The 27,236-nt window shown below is 34.4% G+C and overlaps 3 protein-coding genes across 7 annotated transcripts; all 3 read right to left on the reverse strand.

Moving 5' to 3' along the window:
• Positions 1-20,441, reverse strand: LOC127081588 (uncharacterized). Of its 3 annotated transcripts, XM_051021845.1 has the most exons (3): positions 20,202-20,441; positions 791-855; positions 1-689 (listed from the first exon to the last, which is right to left on the reverse strand). In XM_051021845.1, exons 1-3 carry the CDS (start codon positions 20,302-20,304, stop codon positions 120-122), a joined length of 738 nt encoding a protein of 245 aa, XP_050877802.1. In that variant the 5' UTR covers positions 20,305-20,441; the 3' UTR covers positions 1-119. The 3 variants fall into 3 exon arrangements, with proteins under 3 accessions (XP_050877802.1, XP_050877792.1, XP_050877799.1); XM_051021835.1 differs by lacking the exon at positions 20,202-20,441 and having other exon boundaries at positions 791-1,692; XM_051021842.1 differs by lacking the exons at positions 1-689; positions 791-855 and adding an exon at positions 19,392-20,035 and having other exon boundaries at positions 20,137-20,441.
• On the reverse strand, positions 786-7,255 carry LOC127081576 (putative disease resistance RPP13-like protein 1). 2 transcript variants are annotated; one of them, XM_051021824.1, is made up of 5 exons: positions 3,325-7,255; positions 3,128-3,205; positions 2,341-2,955; positions 1,699-1,741; positions 786-869 (listed from the first exon to the last, which is right to left on the reverse strand). In XM_051021824.1, the coding sequence occupies exon 1, from the start codon at positions 7,079-7,081 to the stop codon at positions 3,380-3,382; it is 3,702 nt and encodes a 1,233-aa protein (XP_050877781.1). In that variant the 5' UTR covers positions 7,082-7,255; the 3' UTR covers positions 786-869; positions 1,699-1,741; positions 2,341-2,955; positions 3,128-3,205; positions 3,325-3,379. The 2 variants fall into 2 exon arrangements, with proteins under 2 accessions (XP_050877781.1, XP_050877785.1); XM_051021828.1 differs by lacking the exons at positions 786-869; positions 1,699-1,741 and having other exon boundaries at positions 2,182-2,955.
• On the reverse strand, positions 20,134-26,705 carry LOC127081563 (putative disease resistance protein At3g14460). 2 transcript variants are annotated; one of them, XM_051021810.1, is made up of 5 exons: positions 22,695-26,705; positions 22,497-22,574; positions 21,710-22,324; positions 21,046-21,088; positions 20,134-20,215 (listed from the first exon to the last, which is right to left on the reverse strand). In XM_051021810.1, exon 1 carries the CDS (start codon positions 26,452-26,454, stop codon positions 22,750-22,752), a length of 3,705 nt encoding a protein of 1,234 aa, XP_050877767.1. In that variant the 5' UTR covers positions 26,455-26,705; the 3' UTR covers positions 20,134-20,215; positions 21,046-21,088; positions 21,710-22,324; positions 22,497-22,574; positions 22,695-22,749. The 2 variants fall into 2 exon arrangements, with proteins under 2 accessions (XP_050877767.1, XP_050877772.1); XM_051021815.1 differs by lacking the exons at positions 20,134-20,215; positions 21,046-21,088 and having other exon boundaries at positions 21,591-22,324.
• Between the last annotated feature and the right edge of the window lie 531 nt (positions 26,706-27,236).

The raw sequence follows: 27,236 nt of genomic DNA on the forward strand, positions 1-27,236 counted from the left end.
TTCCATCTTATTCAACCCTCTACTCTTATTTTTCATTTTTATTGCTTTCTTGAGAAAATTCTGATGTAATCATATAATCATGGAGAAGAATAAGATACATTGCTTTTCATACATCAATATCACCGAATTTGCGCTTCATTATCAAACATTGATGATTTCTTGATCTTTGCAATCTGAAACCTGCCACCCTGAGACCTATTAGGATGCAGATGCAGTGGCCTTGAGTTGGAGTCAAGATAATGAAGAACCATAACCATAACCAATGAGCAAATAATCATAGGTATTGGACCGAAAAACCAGAGAAGCAAGTTTAGTGCGAAATAGAGAGCTCGAAGACCGAGTGACCAAAAATCACCACCTCTTATGACTGCTAATTCAACACTACTAATTGGAACAAAACTATCTGGTATGCTTATCAAATAGTTTGCATGAACAAAGTGTCTTGTTGATTGAATAAAGCATGAGAAAGCAAGGAGAAAGCACGTTAGTAAGCAAATGTACTTGATGGAAATTGTGGTTGCTTTTGTGTCGCCATAGATTAATTGACTCTGGAAGAAAATATTGGAGTTATTTGCAATCCAAGCTCCAATTAGAGAAGAAAGAGTCAAAGAAACTGAGGCCAAGAATGTTGCCGCTGATGTGTTGGATTGAATGACAGAGAGAGCTGTGCTAACATCCCTATTTTCAGCCTGATCATTCATTGCAAAGTTTAAAAACAAGCTTAAAATAATAAAAACAAGAGGTTTCAACTTTCGAATTAATTATAGGAATGGTCAGGATGATTACTTGCCTGCATAATTCTGTCAACCCATGCTCTTTTGTCATTGTTTTCAAATCCCATGACTGTGGTGTGAGGTCGATGGATGTATCTGTGAAGCAAAAAGAGGTGATAAGCAAACATGATTAGCAACCCAAAAGGGACCAAAATCAAATCAAGATACTCCTTATGAAACTTCATCTTCGGTTTCTTCCTTCCTAGGAGTTCTAATTGACCAAGATTTTGGTTATAAAACAAATAACTAAGTGGAGTACGTGATCATCATTCATATTAACATTTAATTTTAGTTGACGGGCCATTGACTTTTAGACTCTTAATTTACCAACCAATTTCAACTTGCATTACTTTTTCATCCTATATAATTGGCATTATTGATTTGTACAGCTAGATGACTGACGAAACAAAGAAGTTGCTTGAGAGTGGGGGTTGCTTTTCTACCAAGAAACAAGTTTTGTATTACAAATTGTTAAAAGGTAGTAATTGGTATAAGCCAATCTTAATGTACCTGAATAACAGAAAGTCATAATGTATTAAAAAAAACAGAAAGACCCAAGCACAATGTATGCACAGAATAAAGTATCAACTGAAACAAATGCTGACCCATGCCTCACATGTGAAATGTGGTCCTGATGTGCCCACTCGAGCTCAAGGAAATAAGTCCCAACATGGCAGAATATACAAACGAAAATTATAGACCTATCTATCATAAAAAGAAAAATTTTGCACTACTCCATGTTGCCATTATTTCTATTCCCCCCCAAAACAGGACGCGTTAGCAAGATCCTTGCTGTTTTCAGTTGATACATAACAGGATGGGCCAAACAATCTCATGATAGCGGCCTACCTAAATTAAGCAATCACTCAAAGCTGATCAAGAAAACAAATTGATTTTCATTTACGAAATAACAATGCCAACAAACCTTGCATCACATTAGTAGATGTCTCTTAGCTTTCCAGATAATCCTGCATAAACATGCATTCCCTTAAAATACAGTTAACAGCTTGTGATGTAGAATTAATCAGGTAATTTAATAATCGTTAGTTAAATCAATACTAATATACTCCATCCAATCACTATTATAAATAAGAATCCACTTTTCAGGTTCATTGAATAGCCAATGTATCTGGTTTATATATAGAGACCAAATACATAAAATGAATTTTTGCTTATAAAAGTGATTGGAGGGAGTACATATCATCTTTGAAAGTGGGAAAGCGCAAATGGATTTTTCACATCATTTTCCTATAAAACCAGAAAGTATAAACATGATGTTTACACCAAAAATCGCACTTCATATGATGTCATATACCATTTACTATTTGATAGGAAATTCAATTAAAGATACCAAGTAAAAATCAATGCTAAATAAGGAACTAAAGAATCAAAAGGACACATGATGATGTTTATGGAAATAGATTTAGCATAAACAAAACCAAGAACCATTACTGAAAATTGTAAGTTGCTATCAATGATGCCGAATTAGTTCGAGAAATTTGTGCTACTAAGAACTCCTACACTGACATTATAATTCATTCAGTAAATAACATAAACCAGGCAATACCTTACAAAACACTTTTACTGTTTAATCAATTTTACACAGCTAAAGTTGAAGGGACAATTTTGATAAGGAGGGACAACGGCAAACTGCAGCTGAGTTGTTTCTTCGGCAGATTCCCAGTTTTCAGTTATTACCACAGATAGTTTATCCGGACGAGAAGCCTTTAGGGAAACACATACCATGAGTCCATGACACAGTAAGCTAATTCATGGCTTCATGCTGGTAAGGAATTAGCAATAGATCATCTTCAGCAGTACATATGTATGCAGTATGCTCTAATCAGCCTTTTGAAACCTAAGTTTTCAGTAATATTGATTCAGGATCTTCATCCCTTAGATTCTACGCCGAAACTTAATTTGAAGATTTTCCAATCAATCTTTGCGGGAAGCCCTTGCGGGGCCGGCTTCGGCAGTTAGATGGCAGTAAGAATTGGATTTCCATTTGTTTGTTACACCATTAATTCCCTCCTTCATAAAATCAGCACAGCATCACTCTATTCTATTTCATTGTTAACTCCAATCAAAGTCAACAAAATGCAGAGTAATAATAGCAGCAGCAACTTCTAGAAGCATCAAATTCAGTTAAAGTCACGGCAGCATAACATTTCTGTAATAGATCCTGGATTGAAGATGTACACCATTTTAAAATGAATAAATAATTAGAGTCCTTTTAGTCAATGTTTGAAATTTTGATGCAAATAATCCATTTAGTGAAAGCATCATCCTCATAATGAAGAAGTGTGACACATACATACTATATATTACATTAGAAGGAAAGTTTAAGAACTTACTTGATTGTACTACAAAACAAAGCAATGATTGATTGGTATTCCAAGCATTATCAACATGGGAGTAAGCCGCTTCAACGTCTGCATTTGTAAGACAAAAAAAATGATACTTTTAAGACTAGTCAACTTCCCGGTCATACTATTAGACAGCTATATCCATTGATCCAAAAAACAAAGATTTGTGCTTGAATAATCATAACCTGAAAATGTGAAATATGACCCTGTACAACAAACTGCAAACCAACTTCAAGCTTACTAAAACCATTTTGCATCAACTACAATGATGGGGATGTGGGAAATTTGCGGGTATTTCACGCGGTACTGTTCTTTCAGCAAAGGACATGCAGAGATATAAAGTTCTGTTAGAGAAGCAGGCAGCCTTTCTCCCACTATATTCTCCAGCTTGGGGCAGAATAAAATTGTTAATGATTGCAGGGAAGTGAGGTGGAGAAGCCCCGTGCAATCCAACGTGTGCAAACTTGAACAGTTAGATATCTTCAGGTAGGTAAGGGAGGGAGGCAGCAATGCATAACCCTTCTTCGGAAAGTACTCGACACCATCACTTGGACCATTAATGGAAAGATGGGTAAGCATGTCCATTGAAGCTAGAGATGAGCTCATCAGTAATTTTTCGCAATTCCCAATCCAAATTGTTCTCAAGCTAGGCGGCATACCCCATTCAGAAAACGTCTCCAATTTTGGACAATCATATATACACACACTTTTTAACTTTGGGAGAAGAGTATTTATGTGACAAGGCAGTGATTTTAAATTGACACAGTTGGAGACATACAATGATGTCAAGTTGGGTGCAGATAGTCCTTCTTTTGGGAATGATACAAATTTGGGGCAGTCACTAATTTCAATATCAACGAGATTTTGAAGAACCTTTGAAACGAAAAGACATTCTATGTTTTCACAGTGGCGGATTAGCAGATGATGGAGGTTGGGAAGGGTATCCAGTGGGAGGGATATGAGAGAATCACAACTCCTATCTATGTGAAGAAACTTAAGTGACTCATGGCCGTGATTTTGCTTTGGGAAATCTAGATTACTAGAATTTGTTATGGACAAACTCTCTAAGGATAAGGGTAAACAATCTCGTGGAAATGATATTGCAGAAGAACAACCCCTGATGACTAATGTTTTAAGAGAAATTGGTGGGGTGATGGCGATGGCTTCAAAGACAGACTCTGTCACCTCTCTTCCTCCAACATTTAACTCTTCCAATGAAAGGGGTAGCTCATTCAAGGCTACTTTATTGCTTTCAAATATGTATAACTTGCATATGGCAGGAGCCCTTGGGAGAGAAGAAACAAGCTGGTTGCATCCTTCAATATGAATTGTTTCCAAAACAGGAAGATAAGATGGCAAATCCCCATGTAATCTGGGACAATCATTAATCACAATATACTTCAATACTGGAAAATAAACATTTGACTCATGAGGATGATGCCACGCTTTCCAACATGACATACCAATAAACGTCAGACGTTCAAGGGAAGGAAAATATGTCCCTGAAAAGGTATCATCATATTCAGATCCAATAGTCTCCAGCATATTCATTTCCCTGATTTTCAAGACCTTGAGAGAGCATAGTTGTCCAAGTGATGGAAGGATACAACAATTCAAACAACCAGACAGAGATACCTCAGTCAAATTTTGGTAGGAAGGATGTCCAACCCATTCTGGAAATAGTGTGCCCCTGTATCCATCAATATCTAGCCTTTTCAAGTTCTTGGAAGGTTGTAACTTTCCAAGTATATCCATCTCACTTTGTGAACTTGTAAAATGGTTCTTTGCATCTTCAGACCATACAAACGATAATTTATCAAGGTACTTTTTATCCATTATCTTTGCCTGTGATGCTTCAAAGCCACCGGTCACGTTCTCTAACTTCCTAATGCAAAGTGATCCGTGAAGATTTGAAAGTGTTCCCAATTCCTTGATCCCTTTCTCTTCCTGCGTTCTCACGACAAAGCAACCCAAATGTTGCAAATTAATCAGTTTGCTCATTTCTCTAGGCATCTCTTTTAAATTAGTTCCCCAAATTTCCAGATGGCGCAAATTTACAAGATTTTGCATGTCATTGGGAAGCCTTGTTAGACTGTAACAATCGTGCAACTTTAACGTTTGGAGATTATAAAGGTTACATAATGACTCGGGTAACATCTTTATAGACGTGTAAGAGAGATCCAAATAACGCAAATGGATTAGTTCATCTATTGATTCAAGAAATGCATCAAGACCTTCAAAGTTGTCAAATTTCAAAACTCTCAAGCACTTCAAATTTGACAAAGTGAAGCATGAAGCTTTTAATTTCTTGAATGGATCATACAAAAAATAGATTGGTAAGATTGTTCGTAGACATTTTAATCTGCCGAAAATATCAAGGTTTGGTGAAATTGGATCACTGAACTTGGAAAATGACAAATGACGAGTCTTGGTACCAATCTTCACATCTTTCCCAATTACTTCTGTTCTAAGATAGAATTCTCCACCAAGCCATGTTGCCAAATCGTGCACAAGATCATGCATTACAAAATACCCATTACGAGAATGTTGAAAAAATGATTTGGAAGCTAAGTCATTAAAATACCCATAACCAACTTGTTCTAAAGTCTTGTTATTTTCTGAAGGATGTAAAAGATCCTCCGCCATCCACAGCAAGATTAGCTCATGTCTATCAAATTTATAATCCTTGGGAAACAATGAACAATATACAAAGCAGCGTTTTAAATAGGGAGGGAGATAATGATAACTAATTCTCAATGCTGGAATGATCTTACTCTTATTCTCCCAAATATTATTATTCAGTATACTATTCCAATCCCTGATGTCACGTTTTTCTCGCAACAAGCGGCCAAGTGACTGTGCTGCTAAAGGCAATCCCTTACATTTTCTAACAATCTCTTTGCCAATTTTTTGGAGATCCCTATTCTGATCTGGAGAAAGGCAAGCATTGTTTGCAAACACAGACCAACAATCTTCCTCAGACAATTGGTGAAGAGAGTAAGGTTGAATAGTTTGGACCATAGAAGCAACTTTTTCAATACGGGTAGTTACCAGAATTTTACTTCCCATAGTTCCATATTGAAGAGGCTTTAAAAGAGAATTCCAAGAGTCGTCATCCTCGGTCCAGACATCATCCAAAACAATTAAGAACCTCTTTCCTGTCAGCTTTTCCTTCAAATCTCGATGAAGGATATTCAAGTTATTTGTGTTACAAGCAGTTCCCACTTCCTCCGCGATGAGCTTTGTAACCTTCAAAACATCAAAATCATGAGAAACACAAACCCATGCTTGAACATCAAACTTTTGCTTTATGCTGTCGTGGTTGTACACAAATTGGGCTAAAGTTGTTTTTCCAAGGCCACCCATGCCAACAATGGGGATGACAGCAGTGTTATGATGATTCAAGAGTAATTTGAGTATGGCCTGTTTGTCATGATCCCTACCAAATAGGATAGATCTGTCTTCTAAAGAGGTTGACGGAGTTCTCCATGATGAGTGGTGAGTTGCAATGTGTTGAAGACCAATAATATGTTTAAGTTTGAGAATGGATTCAAGTCTAGCAACAATATCTTCCAACTTATAAACCATATTCTTTTCTTCAAAGTTGAAAAGGCGAGTGAAGTAGTTAATAGTCCTCACCTGCTTGTTGTTCTTGGAAAGAGCAGCTTTGGTAGAGATGTGGTCGAGAATGTCATCAGCAACATAGAGAGCATCTTTGAGATCGTCAAGCCAGTTGTTAACAGAAGAGTCATGAATCTGCTTCTGTTCAGCATCGTTTAGCACGGCTTCAACAGCGTAAAGAGTATTCTTCAACCGTTGAACCAAATTGATGTCAATTTTCTTTCCACGGATCAAGTCAACAACCTCAGGAGAGACCAGTCTGTCGAGGACGACTTCAATGAAAGCAGAAAGAAATGCTTCGCCAACAACTGCCGCCGCCATAAACTCTATCGGAAATCAGGAGATTGCAGTTTGCACAAAGTCAACTCGTTCTTTGAGAAAGTATGCTGTGAACTGTGTTGCTCTTGCCAGTAGAAATATTTTATTTCCGGTAAATTACCAATTTGTACTTTCAACTTGCAGGGCTTACGTTTACACCATTAACACCTTTTCAAAGTACTCCCTCCGTTTTTTTATGAGTTTGCCTTGGGAAAATTTTTGTACTACTAGATACTCCTTCTTTCCATCATTTAATAAATAATCTATTTAAAATAAAAAGTTTCATGACTATTTTAATTTCTAATATTTTTTTTAATTTTATTATTTAATTAATATTATTTTCATCATTTCTAAATAATAAATGTATTTTAGTAAAAGTATCATCTCTTCTTTTTTTTATTCATTTTTTTAATTCATGTAAAATAGCAATTGGATCACTCATTGGGGTAAAATAATTTTATAATATTAATTAATTATTAAATAAACACTATGATCCTCTTAAAATTTAGTTTGGTACCGATACATTCAATCACTTATTTATTTTATTTTATTTTTAAATAAATTAAAATTTTAAACTAGTTTGAACTAAAGGTATCTATATCCAACTTAAACTCTAGGGTATCAAAGAATTTACCTAATTATTAATATTTTTTTTATTATATCTTTGAATATTTATTATTTTCTTTTTTTTAATTATATAAATTTGTCTTCTCAATATCATTAATGAAAGATAATTTTGTAAAATTCTTAATATTTTTTCTTTTTCGTAAATAATTATTACATTTTTAAATATGTGTGAAAATTCAAAAATGACTTATAAATAAAAATGAAAGGAGTAACATTTTTCTTTTACAAATTTACGGTTAAAATGACTTTTCAAATCAATTTTTCTCTACTGTAATACCAACCCAAATTAAGAGACAAAAGCCTTACCATCTCTCTAAAATTTCATTAATCTAAAATTTCTCTTTTGTCCTAATTTTCTTTGTGTGATCAGAATCAATCATCATTTTTTATCTATGCGATCTGCTCAGTGTTCAGTTGGGTTTAAGAGTCTTGTTGAGAATGAAGTTGAAAAGAGTTACTAAGAAGGGCTTCAATAGAGGAAGGAAGCATCATGTGAGATGGGACGCTTTTCCGCTGAAGGAAAAATCATAAGGTGTTGATGAATTAGGTATTTCTTCAGTGTATTTTTTGGAGTTCGTAGATCATTTTGGGGGCAAAGAAATTTTTGAGTCTTTCAAGAAGCATGGGGATGTTTCGAAGGTAATTATACCTCCCAAGAGGAACAAGTTTGGTAAAGGTATGACTTTGCTAGATTCAGAGAAGTAATTCAAATCAGAATGTTAGCAATAAGGTTAGATAACCTTTTTTTTCGAGAATAAGAATATTTATGTGAATGTTCCTAGATTTAGAAGGAAGTCAGAAGCAACTAGCGAAGGCAACTTAACTTTCAGGGACTCAAATGGGTTTAGAACTTTTAAGAGGTCAATGTCGAGAACCCAGAGGGAACTAGGAAGAAAGGTGGAAAGGAGATCGTTCACGGAGGAAGTGATAAACGTTGAAGTCGATAACGCAAAGAGTTTCAGAAGTCTGGTGGGTCTACTAGAATATAATACTAAGGAAGAAGAGATAGTGAGATTCAGGAAGGAGTTTGTAGGATTGGTGGTCACTCCAGGTCATCCTACAATATCCAAACTCACTTTGAAATGGAAGAATATTTTGCTATCAAGGTAACTTCTCTGTGAGCTAACATATGCTTATCGGAAGAAATAGAGCAAGGGGAAATCAGAGATCTCACCAAAGAAGGGAATAGTTGGTGGAGCCAATGGTTTACATAGATTAGGGAGTGGCAAGAAAGGTATGTGGACGAGGAAATAGTGACATGGTTTAGGTGTTTCGGAATTCCTTGTCATGCTTGGAATCCTTTTTTTTTAGTTTTTAGCTAAGATGGTAGGGACATTTATTTATGCTAATGAGAATACTATGAAACTCGAATGCGTCAATGTAGCTAGGTTCCTGGTTAGAACTAGATTTGCAATGGATCTCAATAAAACATTTAACGTAAAGATTAACAAAAATACTTTCAGAATCAAGATGATAGAATACTCTCATGCTCTCATGCTCTCATGCATATTTCTCTGAAACACAATGATCAATTATCATACAAGATGAAAGAAAGTTCTAATTTCGATAGTAAGTGGGGGGATGAAAACTTTGAAGGCGAGGATGAATGCCAATTGAAGGGAAACGAAGGTAAATCGGAAGATGTTAAAAGTACATACTCAAATCTCGAGTAGGGTGAGATCTAGGAGCACCTTTTAGCTGTTAAAAAAGATTTTAGTGAGATTTTTCCCAAGTATTTTGCAAAGGTGAAAAAGAAAAGAGGAAAGGTCATGTTCGATTCAACGGTGCAGGCGATGAAACTGAGAAAAGATAATATGTCAAAAGAAAGTGGGTCCTAGAGTAAAAAGTCAAAGTCAATAGAGGCAAAGGAAAGAGAGTGTTATGGATAACTGGTTGGACACTTTTTTCAAAGATAAAGTCATGCGTGGAAAAAGTGAAGATACTCTGGTTAATATAGCTAAATAAGTTATTTCTAGAAAGGCTGGTAAGAAGGTGGAGGTTGGGCCCAGTCTAGCGGATCCAAAAAGGCCCAAGTCCCATCTTGTGAATAAGAGGTCTTCGAAGGCTAAACTATTTTCAGAGAGTCAATTGGAAAATTTAGCAGATCTATATATAAGAACAAGATTTGGTTTTGCATCTGGCCTTAAGTTTTGATGATAACAATACACAGGCTCTTAAAGAACAACTTTGTACTCTAATAGTTTTGTTAAGTGAGAAGCTACTAAAAACAAGTTCTAACTCTGAGAAAGTGATGTGTGACATCATCATACTTTGAACCTAGTGCACTCTGATTCAAAGAAGTAAAACAAAACGTGTTCTACAAAGATGATCAAGCTCTGGATTACTCTCCTCAACACTTATGATCAACGCTCATCCAGAAAACTTCAGTTTATGACTCCGACAAGAGAAGCCTCTGACGTTATCAAGCTCTGAAGTCATGCGCTCAACAACTCTTATGAACTGCGTCACCAGACTCTAATCAAGAATCTGAAGACCGGGTTCTTAAGACTCTCTCATACAGACTTTGATTCTTCTATGCATGCTTCATCAACTCTCTTTCTAAAGCCTCATAATATTAGAAGATAAGATCAAAAAGTTTTACGTGAGAAAAAAGTACACAGTACAAGATCAATATTCTTTCCACTACACTAATTTTGTGGGAAAATGATTGTACTATAGTACCATTTTGTCTCCCATTTTCACAAACAGTTATGCAAGGGTTCAACTACTTGCGGAATTCCATTTTCGCCCTCCAACGGATCTTTCTATTGCCTATATATAGGAGTCTTGGAATAATGGAACAAAACAATAACTTCTACGTGAACATTGCAATACTGTGAAACTTTTGAGAGAAATAAAAATATACACACAAGGAACTTTTGTTCATACACTTTCATAAAAAATATTTTTTGTGTGTAAATCTTTGTAATACATTTGTGTAATCTACTTTCATAGAAGCATATTTATAACACACTTTGTTTCTCAACTTTTGAGTTGTATTTACTTGAGAGACTAGGGTATAATTAGAAATTCTCAAGAAGACATTGACACTTTGTCTTTGTGGTTGTAGTCAAGTTTGTTTATAATGGATTAAGTCCTTGTGATAAGGCGAAATCACATTGACGGGTGGACTGGAGGTAGCTTCGTTAACAGTGAACCAGGATAAAAATATTTATGCTCATTATTTTATTCTAAGTTTTCTCCTTGTCATTTTGGGTAGAAAAATATTTTCATTCTAGAAACCTAATTCAAACCCCTTATTTCTCGTGTTTTCGTAACCTTCACCATCTTATTTTGCTGCATTGAGAAAACATAAATCAAATCCCAAAATTGTTCTAAATAAAGTCTCGCCATCTAATTCAAAGGAGGAAGAGGACAGTTTCTATGGAGGCTCAGTGTTGTGTTGTGAGTCCACTAATGGTTTCAATGTCTATTAAGGAAATTTCAGATTTGGGGACAATTTGGAATCTAATGTGGGAGAAAAAGTGTGGAAGGTAATCTCTAATTTGGGTATTGTTTCAAAAGACAAGAGCAGATATTACAAGAAGAAGACATCAGAAATATAGGCGAATGATAAAGAAAGAAATCAGTCCATGAAGGCATCATCTAAATTGGCTAAATAATTATTGGCTTAGTGAATCAGAAGATAATTAGCCAAGCAATCATCTTAGGCAAATCGAATATCTTCCTTATTCAAGAATCTAAACTCATTTTTGTTGATTATTCAATTGCAAGTAGTTTCTGGAACAATGAGAAGGTGGGTTGGTCTTTTGTTGAGTCAAAAGGGCAGTCAGGAGGTTTGATAATGATTTGAAGGTATGCATGTTTGAACCTGTTTTCAGTTTCAAGGGGGACGATGTCTAGGAATAAAATTGAAATGGAAGGAAAATAATTATTATGTGGTTAACGTTTATTCCTCTTGCAACTTACCGTTAAAGAGGAAGTTATGAAAGGAGCTTGTTGATTTCAAACAAAAGTTTGTAGACATAGAACGATGTGTTTGTGGGGATTTCAACTCGATAGTTATCTTCAAGGAAAGAAAAGGCAGTTTGAACTATAATACGACTACAGAAATGAGAAAATATGTTGACTTTGTCGAGGAATTAAATCTTATAGACTTGCCCTGTAAAGGTAACAATTTCATCTAGTACAACAGATATGAGAAATCCATGAGTAGGATTGATCATTTTATTTTGTTTTGAGCCTTGATTTTCAGGTGGGGAATAATTGGCCAAATGATTGGAAAGAGGGACATCTCTGATCATTGTCCAATATGGATTTCAATCAATAATTATGACTAGGGACCTAAACCGTTTAGAGTTAACGATTGTTGGTTCGAAAAAAAATATTTTATTTCGTTTGTGGATAAGGAGTGGAAGAGCTTAAAAGTGGAAGGAAGAAGCGATTATGTCATTAAAGAGAAACATAAGCAGCTGAAAGGGAGTCTCGGGAGGTGGAATACCGAAGTTTTTGGAAGGCTTAACCTGGAGGTGCAAAAAGGCAAGGATGAGATTAATGAAGTGGATGAGTTTCTTTCTTGTTGTAAGGAGGATCAAGTGAAGGAGTTAGTCATTATAAGAAGCTCAGTGATCATCCTAATGTGGAAGAATTTAGTTATAAAAGAAAAACATGATCTTATAAAAGTCGAGGTTGAAGGGGAATAAATAAGGCGATATGAACAATTGATTCTTTCATAATATTATGAAGGGGGTATATGAGGAATTTTATAGGTTATATTTCAATAGATAGAGGTCTGCTTAAGTCATTTGGAGAGGTCAAGGAAGAAGTTATGAGGCATTTTAGTGAGAAGTTTAGAGAACCCGAGTTAAATAGACCTCAACTCGAAGGGATCATTTTTAGTGTTTTGTCTCATTCCGATATGAGCTCTTTGGAATTCAATTTTTTAGAACAAGAAATAAAAGAAGTGGTTTCGGGGTGTAAGGGATCTAAGAGCTTGGGCCCGGATGTGTATAATTTCGTTTTCATTAGGAATTGTTGGCTTTTCGTTAAATACGATTTTGTTAGACTTTTCAAGGATTTCCATGGCAAATCTAAGCTATCAAAATTTATTACTTCTTCCTTCTTAACTCTGACACTTAAAAACAATACCCCTCAAAGTCTCGATGAATATATACCTATTTGTTTAGTAGGTTGTTTATATAAAGTTTTGTCTAAAATCCTAGCCTCTAAGTTAAAAAGAGTGTTGGGTTCACTGATTTCTAAATGTTAAAAAGCTTTTGTACCAAGAAGACAAATTTTGGATGAAGTCTTAGTAGCTAATGAGATTGTGGCTTTTTCTACTAGAGCTAAGAATAAGTGCTTATTGTTTAAGGTTGATTTTGAAAATGTGTATGATAGGGTGAGTTTGGAATACTTGAGGTACATGGTGAAAAGAATGGGGATTGGTGAAGTGTGGATGAAGTGGATGGAGGCAACAATTTTCTCAAGTCAAATGTCGGGTATGGTAAATGGGAGTCCAATAGAGGACTTTGAGGTTAGTAGGGGATTAAGGTAGGGTGATCCTTTATCTTTTTTCCTTTACGTGATCATAGCAAAATGTTTAGCGGGATTGATTAGGAAGGTGTCTAATATAGGGGAGTTCAAAGGTTTTAATGTTCACGAGAAGTGTAAATTGGACATTCTCTAAGTCACAAATGACACCCTTATCATAGGCAATATGAGTTAGAAAAATGTGTGGTCTATCAAAGTAATTATGAGAGAATTTGAGATAGCCTCTGGTTTAGGTGTCAATTTTCACAAGAGTTGAGTCATATGGATTAATATCAATATTCATTTTCTATCTGCAACTTCCAATTTTCTATCATGCAGGATCAATGATAAAGCATTCTCTTTCCTTGGAATCCTGATAGGCATAAATCCTAGGAGAATAAACATGTGGAAATCGATAATGGATAAAATAAAAATGAGACTAGCCAAGTGCAAAGGCAAATTTTTCGTGCCAACCCACACTTTAACCAGATACCTTCGATCAGAGTTGTTTTTATAGTTATGTTCTTACTATAAATAAATTATTTTTTTTAAATATAATAGTTATCGGATTTTTCATTTTAGTACCATATTTTTTGCAATTTTGTTGATTTGGTTGAAGAAATATTGTTTTGTTTTTAAAAAAAAAATAGAGAATATTTTATAGAGTTATGATGAAATATTGGACATTTATGAAATTGCCAATAAAAGATCATGAAAATCTAAAAAATAACGGACGAAATATCGGTTTTTTAAAAAATATGATACATATATACTCATTTTTTTATAGAAAAAACCAGTATGTGATTTTTTGAAAAATCCGGTAAATATCAAATTTTCCAGAATTTTTAAAAAATTTGGTAAATATCAAATTTTCTAAATTTTTTGAAAAATCTGGCAGGTACGAGTGAGTTTTAGAAAAAACCATAAGTTTTTGACATTTTTAACAAACTATACCCGATAAAATATATACATATAATACAAAAGTGCTACAACATAAATACAAAATAAATTATGTTGACTTCCTAATTTCTTCTTCCTAATGTCTAATACGTTCGCATATGATGATTCTCATGCTCTTTTACCTTCACTACAGTTTTGTCTTCATCGTTCTGTGACGGAATACAACATACAATTGGATTTCAACTTCACCTGAATTCAATGAATATTGTCAACAAAATCAACTGCAATAATTTTGTGTCTACTCGAAGTTATTCATGAAGCTATCACTAATGGGAAGAATGTGATGTTAAAGTTCTTGGACAACGAGACCAATATGACAATGTACCTAGAAGAAATAAGGTAACCCATATCAAGAATCGTCATCTACTTCTCACGACCCTGCACACTGAAGCTTGATACCTACACACATTGGAATACATTTGATGATGTTGATAAACTTCAGTATTTAACTATGTCCGAACCAAAAGCCAGGATTTTTTGCCTTATCCAAGTAAAACTGCAATAACACGGAAACCACAATTTCCATATTTACATACATCAACAATGTCATCAATGTACTGATGTAAGAAAATAGGAAACTGAGACAAGTAAAGATGTTTTGAAGACTGACTACACGATTGACTTTTAGTTGGTTTTGTAAATGATCTCTTCGTAGTCTGACTTCCCTGCGAACCCTCAACATACTCCCACTACGAAGGATCATGATGCACATCAATCTCTTCACCCTTTTTACTCTTCTTATTTTCCCTTTTGCCTTGTACTTCACTGGTAGTGGACACATGAAAGTTGTGGATGAATGTGTTAGTTCCCGAACTTTTTTCTTTATCACTCTCTAGCCTACAATATCCAGTGTACAAAAATACCGCTTCAAATCTTCACACTCTTATTCTAAAACTAACTGTCTCACTGTCTTATTGAGTGACCTCATGTTCCTCAATGTATAATTTCTTCCAAAACACACGAATCGATTCTAACATAATAGACTCACCTTGAATTCGAAGATATGCAAGTTCACATGCACAAGGCAATCCATGTGTTGTTCGAATGAAGCAACCACATGCATCTTTGTCACAACCAACGAATTTTACCCTTTCTAGCTCCTTTTTAACGTGTTGCATACACTGTCTTGAAACGAAGTCATGCACTCTAGAGTAAAATCGAGTGTTATACTAATGCTCAATGATGGAAATGCTTTTTTGAAATGATACTCTGACTGAACCTAATTGCAACTTCAACATAGTGTTCAGAACATCCCAACTTCTAAATAAATCTCTCATGCTAGATGTCAACATGTTTTTTAGTCTCCAGTGAGCAGACTCAACCCTAAAAAACATAAATAGAAGAAGGATGTCATTATTTGATAATTAATAGTGTACCCATATTCAAAGTCATATTGATGTACCTGTTCGTTATTGTGTTCCCTAAATGAGTGATTCTATTAGTCCAAGCAGTAACAAATCTTTCTTTATGGGGTGTCAACCAAGTTTCGTGCACATACTAAACAAATAAAGGAATATCATTACATACAACCTCAAAATGCTTCAAGTGTACCAAAAACTCATACTCCCTATTCGAATATATGATGTTGTTCAATAGATCTATAACATACTCATGCCTATGTGATTTGACATACTCCTCACACTCCATACTAAGATTTTTTAAAAATATGGAATAGACACAACAAATGAGCTGAGTTTGGGACCACAACTTTGACAACATTCATCAACGTCAGTGTTGTATACAAGTGTGAGTTGGAAGTCTTACATTACTTAGAAAAGTGGAGGTTGAACACTTTATAAGTGTAAAGATCCATACATCTATCACCTTAAGATTTTGGATGAATATATGGTGTCTCTATCACTTATGTGTTGCTCTTGATCCAATGTGGGTGTTCCTCATAATGACCCAACAGTGGTATCAGATCTGATGGTTCATTTAAGAGACCAACTTCTTGTATCGAAAGTCTTCCTGACAATGTGGTGGTCAGGTGACGTGTTCCGTTGTAGTACCCGCAACAACGGTACAAGTGTATGTGGATGAAAAAACTTTCGCTTGAGGAGGAGCATAATAAATGGACTCACACTTGATGGGGAGATTGTTGTGTACAAGTGTGAGTTGGAAGTTCAATATTACTTAGAGTAGCGGAGGTTGAGCACTTTATAAGTGAAATGACTCATACACCTATCACCTTAAAGTTTTGGGTGAATATGTGGTGTCTCTCTCACTTGTGTGTTGCTATTGACCCAATGTGGATGCTCCTCATGATGACCAACAAGCAGTTCAAGGTCCGTCACCAAAACCTTTGATAGCAACTTCTCAAAAGCGGACAACTCTTTAAGTTTCTCAAGTACCCATGTAAAGTTTTCCTCTCTTTCATGTTCCATATAGGAAAATACAACCGAAAACGTCAACTTCGTGGATGTAACACCAATAATCTCAAGTAGTGGTAGTCGATACATGTTTGTTTTGTATGTATAATAAATAATCAACAACTTCCAACCCAATATCAAATAAATGAACATAGAAGAAATTGGAGCATGCAATACATGTTTGTTTTATATGTATAATAAAAAACCAACACCAAATGAACCGTATTCAACAACTTCACTGAATCAGAATGCGTCCAAAAGATATCAGCAACAAGATTTGAAGCATCTCTATTTCTGGTCCAGTACATATATTCCTCTTCGTGAATAAGATACGACAGATGTTGCATTTTAGTTAACGGACCTCTTTTGCTCGTCTTGTATGTATACCTTGCCTTGTACACGTGGGTAACGCTCGTCAATTTTTATGGATCTCTATCTTTCAAAGCAGTAATTATGTATCTGTGAGCCATATTGTATTTCGTCATGTCATTCACAAACTTTCTTTCATTATCTTTTAATTGACCTAATGCGTTATGGCCATATAAGTCCTTGCCTAGTATATGATTGTGAAACCCACACCTAACCGTAACCTTCCAACCGCTACCACTACAAATCTCAACATAAATGAACATTCAACTTTCACATTATAGGCATAACTACCATCAAAAGAATTTTTAGAAGAATTCTTCTTCTTGTAATTACTTTCTCTCTTACAATCCATAATCAATTTATCGTTCCTCCCTCTGATCCTATTTGCGATATCAGAACAAATAGTAACACCAATAATATCATGCTATTTACCAACGGACTTTGCTTATGCTAACACGTTAGCTCAGGATAGAAATATTTGTCATTTACAACATATATATAATAAATTATCAATGTCAGAGATATCGTAAAAATTAAATATGTACGTAAAACATACGTCAATGATGAAAAACGGTGTAAAATCTCCGGGGGGGGGGGGGGGGGGGGGGGGGGGGGGGACCATCACGATCTAAACCAGGCCTATGAAGTATTTTGAACTACAAGATTTTTTTACTATTTATGAAATATCTGATATATCGGATTTTTCCAAAGAATCGAAACTTCTCAATATTTTTTAGATATTTTGAAATATCCGATAAATACATACTTAATTCCCAGATATTTTTGAATTAAAAAAAAAAGATAAAATTGAAACAAAATACCGGGTTTTTTCAAAAAAATAAATTAGTATAAATGCAACAAAATACTAGATTTAAAAAATCGGTAAAAACTAAAGTTCCAATAAAATTGGATACATTTAACCTATTTCAAAAAAAATTGTACCATATATTTCTAATCAAATATCGGATTTTTTGTTTCTTACAAGTTTTATCTAGTGAAATTTTTTGACACAAGTTAACTTTTTGAAAGATAAATAATAAAAGATAAATAATGCGAAGGATAATTTTATCATTAAAAATATGTGGGGTTTCAAATCAAAGCGTAGGATAGCAGATAATGCTCCAAAGTAGTACTACAATCCAAATTGTCCAGTTAGTTCAAACCTTCAAATCCAAACTCATAATCTGCTATTTAAAATACGGAAATTTTAAAAAAATTAAATTTCTACTCATTAACAACAGGAGGTTTGTAAATTATAAAACTACATATAAATTTTTAGAGATTAATTGTTATATATTTTTAATTTAAAATCTTTTACATCATCAATATATCACAAATAAAATAAAGTGTGATTATAATAAAATCAAATTTCTCTAATAAATTAGTAATTATAATTAATTTACAATATATTTTAATTAAATTTTAATTTTTATATTATGTATAGCTTTATACTTTTATCTTAAATAGTTTTATTAATTTAGATTAATTATTAATATTTTTTAGTTAGGAGTATTTGAGGAAATACTTTCTCTGTTAAAAATTTAACTAGAGAAGCAAAATATGATCAAACAACCTAGTTAATTTTTCATATTCTACTATTTTTCTATATGATACTTCTATTATGATTCTCTTGTGATTACAATCAAATAATAGATTTAGAAAAAGCGCTAATAAGATTGTTTAAAAAAATATCGAACGGAATCAAATTATTTAATTGAAGTTAAAATAACAAAATTGTTATGTTTGGTTACTGAATTAAATATGTGTTGGAAAAATAATTTTAAAATCGAAGCAAATGACGAAAAATCAAACCAAAATTAAAAATAGAATTTGTTAAAAATAAATTTAAATTTTTTTATCAAAAGAAATAAAACAATTTGGTGATTCCTTTGGGTAAAATACGGTCTTCTAGCGATTTTATACGGTCTAGAATTTGGAACCGATATATCAAACCAATAGTTTTGGTTCACTTTTTTTTAAATAAATTGAAATAGTTCGATTTAACTATTGTTTATTATATATAATTTGATTCGATTTGATTTTCTAATTGAATTGTACTCCAAATAACTCTAATGGTTGATTGTGAAAACTTTTTTATTAATAAATTTATCCATCCGTCTCATTTATAATTTTCTATATTTTAAAATAAATGTCTCTCACCATACATTTTTTAAAGTCTACCTTCGTCATAAGAGCTCTTCAGATAAGAGCTAAAATTATTTTAAAAAAAACAAAGACACAAAATTTCAAATCACTTCTTTAGATAGGTTATAAGTTATCTCCACTATCAATTATGGAATAAGTTAGAAACTCGTACGTTTTGTGTTATTTAGGAGTTTATGCCTTATCCAATTCGTGTTAGTGCAAGCAAGAAGGCTACACACATTAACTTGTGTCGCAAGTAATTAACCATATGGGTGGTGTTGGACAAATCTTTGCTTCTAAGAAATATGTTCCATCTTATTCAACCCTCTACTCTTATTTTTCATTTTTATTGCTTTCTTGAGAAAATTCTGATGTAATCATATAATCATGGAGAAAAATAAGATACATTGTTTTTCATACATCAGTATCACCGAACTTGCGCTTCATTATCAAACATTGATGATTTCTTGATCTTTGCAATCTGAAACCTGCCACCCTGAGACCTATTAGGATGCAGATGCAGTGGCCTTGAGTTGGAGTCAAGATAATGAAGAACCATAACCATAACCAATGAGCAAATAATCATAGGTATTGGACCGAAAAACCAGAGAAGCAAGTTTAGTGCGAAATAGAGAGCTCGAAGACCGAGTGACCAAAAATCACCACCTCTTATGACTGCTAATTCAACACTACTAATTGGAACAAAACTATCTGGTATGCTTATCAAATAGTTTGCATGAACAAAGTGTCTTGTTGATTGAATAAAGCATGAGAAAGCAAGGAGAAAGCACGTTAGTAAGCAAATGTACTTGATGGAAATTGTGGTTGCTTTTGTGTCGCCATAGATTAATTGACTCTGGAAGAAAATATTGGAGTTATTTGCAATCCAAGCTCCAATTAGAGAAGAAAGAGTCAAAGAAACTGAGGCCAAGAATGTTGCCGCTGATGTGTTGGATTGAATGACAGAGAGAGCTGTGCTAACATCCCTATTTTCAGCCTGATCATTCATTGCAAAGTTTAAAAACAAGCTTAAAATAATAAAAACAAGAGGTTTCAACTTTCGAATTAATTATAGGAATGGTCAGGATGATTACTTGCCTGCATAATTCTGTCAACCCATGCTCTTTTGTCATTGTTTTCAAACCCCATGACTGTGGTGTGAGGTCGATGGATGTATCTGTGAAGCAAAAAGAGGTGATAAGCAAACATGATTAGCAACCCACAAGGGACCAAAATCAAATCAAGATACTCCTTATGAAACTTCATCTTCGGTTTCTTCCTTCCTAGGAGTTCTAATTGATCAAGATTTTGGTTATAAAACAAATAACTAAGTGGAGTACGTGATCATCATTCATATTAACATTTAATTTTAGTTGATGGGCCATTGACTTTTAGACTCTTAATTTACCAACCAGTTTCAACTTGATCCAATATAGTTTTGTAGAATTGGCATTATTGATTTGTACAGCTAGATGACTGACGAAACAAAGAAGTTGCTTGAGAGTGGGGGTTGCTTTTCTACCAAGAAACAAGTTTTGTATTACAAATTGTTAAAAGGTAGTAATTGGTATAAGCCAATCTTAATGTACCTGAATAACAGAAAGTCATATAATGTATTAAAAAAAACAGAAAGACCCAAGCACAATGTATGCACAGAATAAAGTATCAACTGAAACAAATGCTGACCCATGCCTCACATGTGAAATGTGGTCCTGATGTGCCCACTCGAGCTCAAGGAAATAAGTCCCAACATGGCAGAATATACAAACGAAAATTATAGACCTATCTATCATAAAAGGAAAAATTTTGCACTACTCCATGTTGCCATTATTTCTATTCCCCCCCCAAAACGGGACGCATTAGCAAGATCCTTGCTGTTTTCAGTTGATACATAACAGGATGGGCCAAACAATCTCATGATAGCGGCCTACCTAAATTAAGCAATCACTCAAAGCTGATCAAGAAAACAAATTGATTTTCATTTACGAAATAACAATGCCAACAAACCTTGCATCACATTACTAGATGTCTCTTAGCTTTCCAGATAATCCTGCATAAACATGCATTCCCTTAAAATACAGTTAACAGCTTGTGATGTAGAACTAATCAGGTAATTTAATAATCGTTAGTTAAATCAATACTAATATACTCCATCCAATCACTATTATAAATAAGAATCCACTTTTCAGGTTCATTGAATAGCCAATGTATCTGGTTTTTATATATAGAGACCAAATACATTGATTATTTAATAAACTTGAAAAATGAATTTTTGCTTATAAAAGTGATTGGAGGGAGTACATATCATCTTTGAAAGTGGGAAAGCGCAAATGGAATTTTCACATCATTTTCCTATAAAACCAGAAAGTATAAATATGATGTTTCCACCAAAAATCGCACTTCATATGATGTCATATACCATTTACTATTTGATAGGAAATTCAATTGAAGATACCAAGTAAAAATCAATGCTAAATAAGGAACTAAAGAATCAAAAGGACACATGATGATGTTTATGGAAATAGATTTAGCATAAACAAAACCAAGAACCATTACTGAAAATTGTAAGTTGTTATCAATGATGCCGAACTAGTTCGAGAAATTTGTGCTACTAAGAACTCCTACACTGACATTATAATTCATTCAGTAAATAACAGAAACCAGGCAATACCTTACAAAACACTTTTACTGTTTAATCAATTTTACACAGCTAAAGTTGAAGGGACAATTTTGATAAGGAGGGACAACGGCAAACTGCAGCTGAGTTGTTTCTTCGGCGGATTCCCAGTTTTCAGTTATTACCACAGATAGTTTATCCGGACGAGAAGCCTTTAGGGAAACACATACCATGAGTCCATGACACAGTAAGCTAATTCATGGCTTCATGCTGGTAAGGAATTAGCAATAGATCATCTCCAGCAGTACATATGTATGTAGTATGCTCTAATCAGCCTTTTGATGCCTAAGTTTTCAGTAATATTGATTCAGGATCTTCATCCCTTAGATTCTACGCCGAAACTTAATTTGAAGATTTTCCAATCAATCTTTGTGGGAAGCCCTTGCGGGGCCGGCTTCGGCAGTTAGATGGCAGTAAGAATTGGATTTCCATTTGTTTGTTACACCATTAATTCCCTCCTTCATAAAATCAGCACAGCATCACTCTATTCTACTTCATTGTTAACTCCAATCAAAGTCAACAAAATGCAGAGCAATAATAGCAGCAGCAACTTCTAGAAGCATCAAATTCAGTTAAAGTCACGGCAGCATAACATTTCTGTAATAGATCCTGGATTGAAGATGTACACCATTTTAAAATGAATAAATAATTAGAGTCCTTTTAGTCGATGTTTGAAATTTTGATGCAAATAATCCGTTTAGTGAAAGCATCATCCTCATAATGAAGAAGTGTGACACATACATACTATATATTACATTAGAAGGAAAGCTTAAGAACTTACTTGATTGTACTACAAAACAAAGCAATGATTGATTGGTATTCCAAGCATTATCAACATGGGAGTAAGCCGCTTCAACGTCTGCATTTGTAAGACAAAAAAAAATGATACTTTTAAGACTAGTCAACTTCCCGGTCATACTATTAGACAGCTATATCCATTGATCCAAAAAACAAAGATTTGTGCTTGAATAATCATAACCTGAAAATGTGAAATATGACCCTGTACAACAAACTGCAAACCAACTTCAAGCTTACTAAATCCATTTTTCATCAACTACAATGCTGGGGATGGGGGAAATTTGCGGGTATTTCACGCGGCACTGTTCTTTCAGCAAAGGACATGCAGAGATATAAAGTTCTGTTAGAGAAGCAGGCAGCCTTTCTCCCACTATATTCTCCAGCTTGGGGCAGAATAAAATTGTTAATGTTTGCAGGGAAGTGAGGTGGAGAAGCCCCGTGCAATCAAACGTGTGCAAACTTGAACAGTTAGATATCTGCAGGTAGGTAAGGGAGGGAGGCAGCAATGCATAACCCTTCTTCGGAAAGTACTCGACACCATCACATGGACCATTAATGAAAAGATCGGTAAGTACGTCCATTGAAGTTAGAGATGAGCTCATCAGTAATTTTTCGCAATTCCCAATCCAAATTGTTCTCAAGCTAGGCGGCATACCCCCTTCAGAAAACGTCTCCAATTTTGGACAATCATATATCCACACACTTTCTAACTTTGGGAGAAGAGTATTTATGTGACAAGGCAGTGATTTTAAATTGACACAGTTGGAGACATACAATGATGTCAAGTTGGGTGCAGATAGTCCTTCTTTTGGGAATGATACAAATTTGGGGCAGTCACTAATTTCAATATCAACGAGATTTTGAAGAACCTTTGAAACGAAAAGACATTCTATGTTTTCACAGTTGCCGATTTGCAGATGATGGAGGTTGGGAAGGGTATCTAGTGAGAGGGTTATGAGAGAATCACAACTCCTATTTATAAGAAGAAACTTAAGTGACTCATGGCCGTGATTTTGCTTTGGGAAATCTAGATTACTAGAATTTGTTATGGACAAACTCTCTAAGGATAAGGGTAAACAATCTCGTGGAAATGATATTGCAGAAGAACAATCCCTGATGACTAATGATTTAAGAGAAATTGGTGGGGTGATGGCAATGGCTTCAAAGACAGACTCTGTCACCTCTCTTCCTCCAACATTTAACTCTTCCAATGAAAGGGGTAGCTCATTCAAGGCTGCTACTTTATTGCTTTCAAATATGGATAACTTGCATATGGCAGGAGCCCTTGGGAGAGAAGAAACAAGCTGGTTGCATCCTTCAATATGAATTGTTTCCAAAACAGGAAGAAAAGATGGCAAATCCCCATGTAATCTGGGACAATCATTAATCACAATATACTTCAATACTGGAAAATAAGCATTTGACTCATGAGGATGATGCCACGCTTTCCAACATGACATACCAACAAACTTGAGACGTTCAAGGGAAGGAAAATATGTCCCTGAAAAGGTATCGTCATATTCAGATCCAATAGTCTCCAGCATATTCATTTCCCTGATTTTCAAGACCTTGAGAGAGCATAATTGTCCAAGTGATGGAAGGATACAACAATTCAAACAACCAGACAGAGATACCTCAGTCAAATTTTGGTAGGAAGGATGTCCAACCCATTCTGGAAATAGTGTGCCCCTGTATCCATCAATATCTAGCCTTTTCAAGTTCTTGGAAGGTTGTAACTTTCCAAGTATATCCATCTCACTTTGTGAACTTGTAAAATGGTTCTTTGCATCTTCAGACCATACAAACGATAATTTATCAAGGTACTTTTTATCCATTATCTTTGCCTGTGATGCTTCAAAGCCACTGGTCACGTTCTCCAACTTCCTAATGCAAAGTGATCCGTGAAGATTTGAAAGTGTTCCCAATTCCTTGATCCCTTTCTCTTCCTGCGTTCTCACAACAAAGCAACCCAAATGTTGCAAATTAATAAGTTTGCTCATTTCTCTAGGCATCTCTTTTAAATTAGTTCCCCAAATTTCCAGATGGCGCAAATTTACAAGATTTTGCATGTCATCGGGAAGCCTTGTTAGACTGTAACAATCGTGCAACTTTAACGTTTGGAGATTATAAAGGTTACATAATGACTCAGGTAACATCTTTATAGACGTGTAAGAGAGATCCAAATAACGCAAATGGATTAGTTCATCTATTGATTCAAGAAATGCATCAAGACCTTTAAAGTTGCCAAATTTCAAAACTCTCAAGCACTTCAAATTTGACAAAGTGAAGCATGAAGCTTTTTCATTGTTGAATGGATCATACAAATAATAGATTGGCAAGATTGTTCGTAGACATTTTAATCTGCCGAAAATATCAAGGTTTGTTGAAATTTGATCACTGAACTTGGAAAATGACAAATGACGAGTCTTGGTACCAATCTTCACATCTTTCCCAATTACTTCTGTTCTAAGATAGAATTCTCCACCAAGCCATGTTGCCAAATCATGCACAAGATCATGCATTACAAAATACCCATTACGAGAATGTTGAAAAAATGATTTGGAAGCTAAGTCACTAAAATACCCATAACCAACTTCTTCTAAAGTCTTGTTATGTTCTGAAGTATGTAAAAGATCCTCCGCCATCCACAGCAAGATTAGCTCATGTCTATCAAATTGATAATCCTTGGGAAACAATGAACAATATACAAAGCAACGTTTTAAATAGGGAGGGAGATAATGATAACTAATTCTCAATGCCGGAATGATCTTACTCTTATTCTCCCAAATATTATTATTCAGTATACTATTCCAATCCCTGATGTCACGTTTTTCTCGCAACAAGCGGCCAAGTGACTGTGCTGCTAAAGGCAATCCCTTACATTTTCTAACAATCTCTTTGCCAATTTTTTGGAGATCCCTATTCTGATCTGGAGAAAGGCAAGCATTGTTTGCAAACACGGACCAACAATCTTCCTCAGACAATTGGTGAAGAGAGTAAGGTTGAATAGTTTGGACCATAGAAGCAACTTTTTCAATACGGGTAGTAACAAGAATTTTACTTCCCATAGTTCCATATTGAAGAGGCTTTAAAAGAGAATTCCAAGAGTCGTCATCCTCGGTCCAGACATCATCCAAAACAATTAAGAACCTCTTTCCGGTCAGCTTTTCCTTCAAATCTCGATGAAGGATATTCAAGTTATTTGTGTTACAAGCATTTCCCACTTCCTCCGCGATGAGCTTTGTAACCTTCAAAACATCAAAATCATCAGAAACACAAACCCATGCTTGAACATCAAACTCTTGCTTTATGCTGTCGTGGTTGTACACAAATTGGGCTAAAGTTGTTTTTCCAAGGCCACCCATGCCAACAATGGGGATGACAGCAGTGTTATGATGATTCAAGAGTAATTTGAGTATGGCCTCTTTGTCATGATCCCTACCAAATAGGATAGATCTGTCTTCTAAAGAGGTTGACGGAGTTCTCCAGGATGAGTGGTGAGTTGCAATGTGTTGAAGACCAATAATATGTTTAAGTTTGAGAATGGATTCAAGTCTAGCAACAATATCTTCCAACTTATGAACCATATTCTTTTCTTCAAAGTTGAAAAGGCGAGAGAAGTAGTTAACAGTAGTCACCTGCTTGTTGTTCTTGGAAAGAGCAGCTTTGGTAGAGATGTGGTCGAGAATGTCATCAGCAACATAGAGAGCATCTTTGAGATCATCGAGCCAGTTGTTAACAGAAGAGTCATGAATCTGCTTCTGTTCAGCATCGTTTAGCACGGCTTCAACAGCGTAAAGAGTATTCTTCAACCGTTGAACCAAATTGATGTCAATTTTCTTTCCACGGATCAAGTCAACAACCTCAGGAGAGGCCAGTCTGTCGAGGACGACTTCAATGAAAGCAGAAAGAAATGCTTCGCCAACAACTGCCGCCGCCATAGACTCTATCGGAAATCAGGAGATTGATTGATTGTAGCTGCAGATTGCACAAAGTCAACTCGTTCTTTGAGAAAGTATGCTATGAACTGTGTTGCTCTTGCCAGTAGAAATATTTTATTTCCGGTAAATTACCAATTTGTACTTTCAACTTGTAAGGTTTAAGTTTACACCATTAACGAGTTTTTGCTACATATGCCCTTCTTTTGAATTTTTTCCCGTCTGAAAATAATTTTCCAATCTATCTCTTTTTTCAATTAGGGCTCGTCCCTTCAAATGACGAGAACATGAAGAAGGATTTTTTTTTTATTTTTTAATATTTTAAATACTTTATAAAATACTAATAATAATTAATATAATTGATTTTTAATTATTAATTCTATATTTAATTAATATAATTAATTTAATTAAAAATAATAATAATTTTTTTATAAAAAAATATTTAAAATAAATTGTAAATAATTATAGTTTTTCATGATAATAAAAAAATTGTGATATTATTATTTTTGAAATATTAATAATAAAAATGATTAATTTTTAGAATATTAATAATAGAAATAAATGGTTTTCTTTTAAGAATTACAATGGAAGAAATACATTTTATTGATATAATGGAATATTTAATATTTTATTTTATTTAATGTAAATTTTCTGTTATCCATATACTTAAATATTTCAAATTTAAAAATATCTATTAATTTTTATTTGTTTATTTAGAATCAATCTAAAGTCATAAACATTATTTTTTTAATTTATTATAAAAAAAAATATTTCTAAATTATTTC

The sequence above is a fragment of the Lathyrus oleraceus genome, chromosome 1, assembly GCF_024323335.1.
Source record: "Lathyrus oleraceus cultivar Zhongwan6 chromosome 1, CAAS_Psat_ZW6_1.0, whole genome shotgun sequence".
NCBI lineage: Eukaryota > Viridiplantae > Streptophyta > Magnoliopsida > Fabales > Fabaceae > Lathyrus > Lathyrus oleraceus.

What these genes read in the sequence shown, in the direction of transcription:
- LOC127081576 (XM_051021824.1), bottom strand. Translation starts at nt 7,081, where the DNA reads ATGGCGGCGGCAGTTGTTGGCGAAGCATTTCTTTCTGCTTTCATTGAA.
- LOC127081588 (XM_051021845.1), bottom strand. Translation starts at nt 20,304, where the DNA reads ATGAAGTTTCATAAGGAGTATCTTGATTTGATTTTGGTCCCTTGTGGG. An exon ending in TCACAGATACATCCATCGAC is followed by an intron (nt 856 to 20,201) that starts CTCACACCACAG and finishes ACATCCATCGAC; the next exon opens with CTCACACCACAGTCATGGGA. An exon ending in GGGTTGACAGAATTATGCAG is followed by an intron (nt 690 to 790) that starts GCAAGTAATCAT and finishes ATGAATGATCAG; the next exon opens with GCTGAAAATAGGGATGTTAG.
- LOC127081563 (XM_051021810.1), bottom strand. Translation starts at nt 26,454, where the DNA reads ATGGCGGCGGCAGTTGTTGGCGAAGCATTTCTTTCTGCTTTCATTGAA.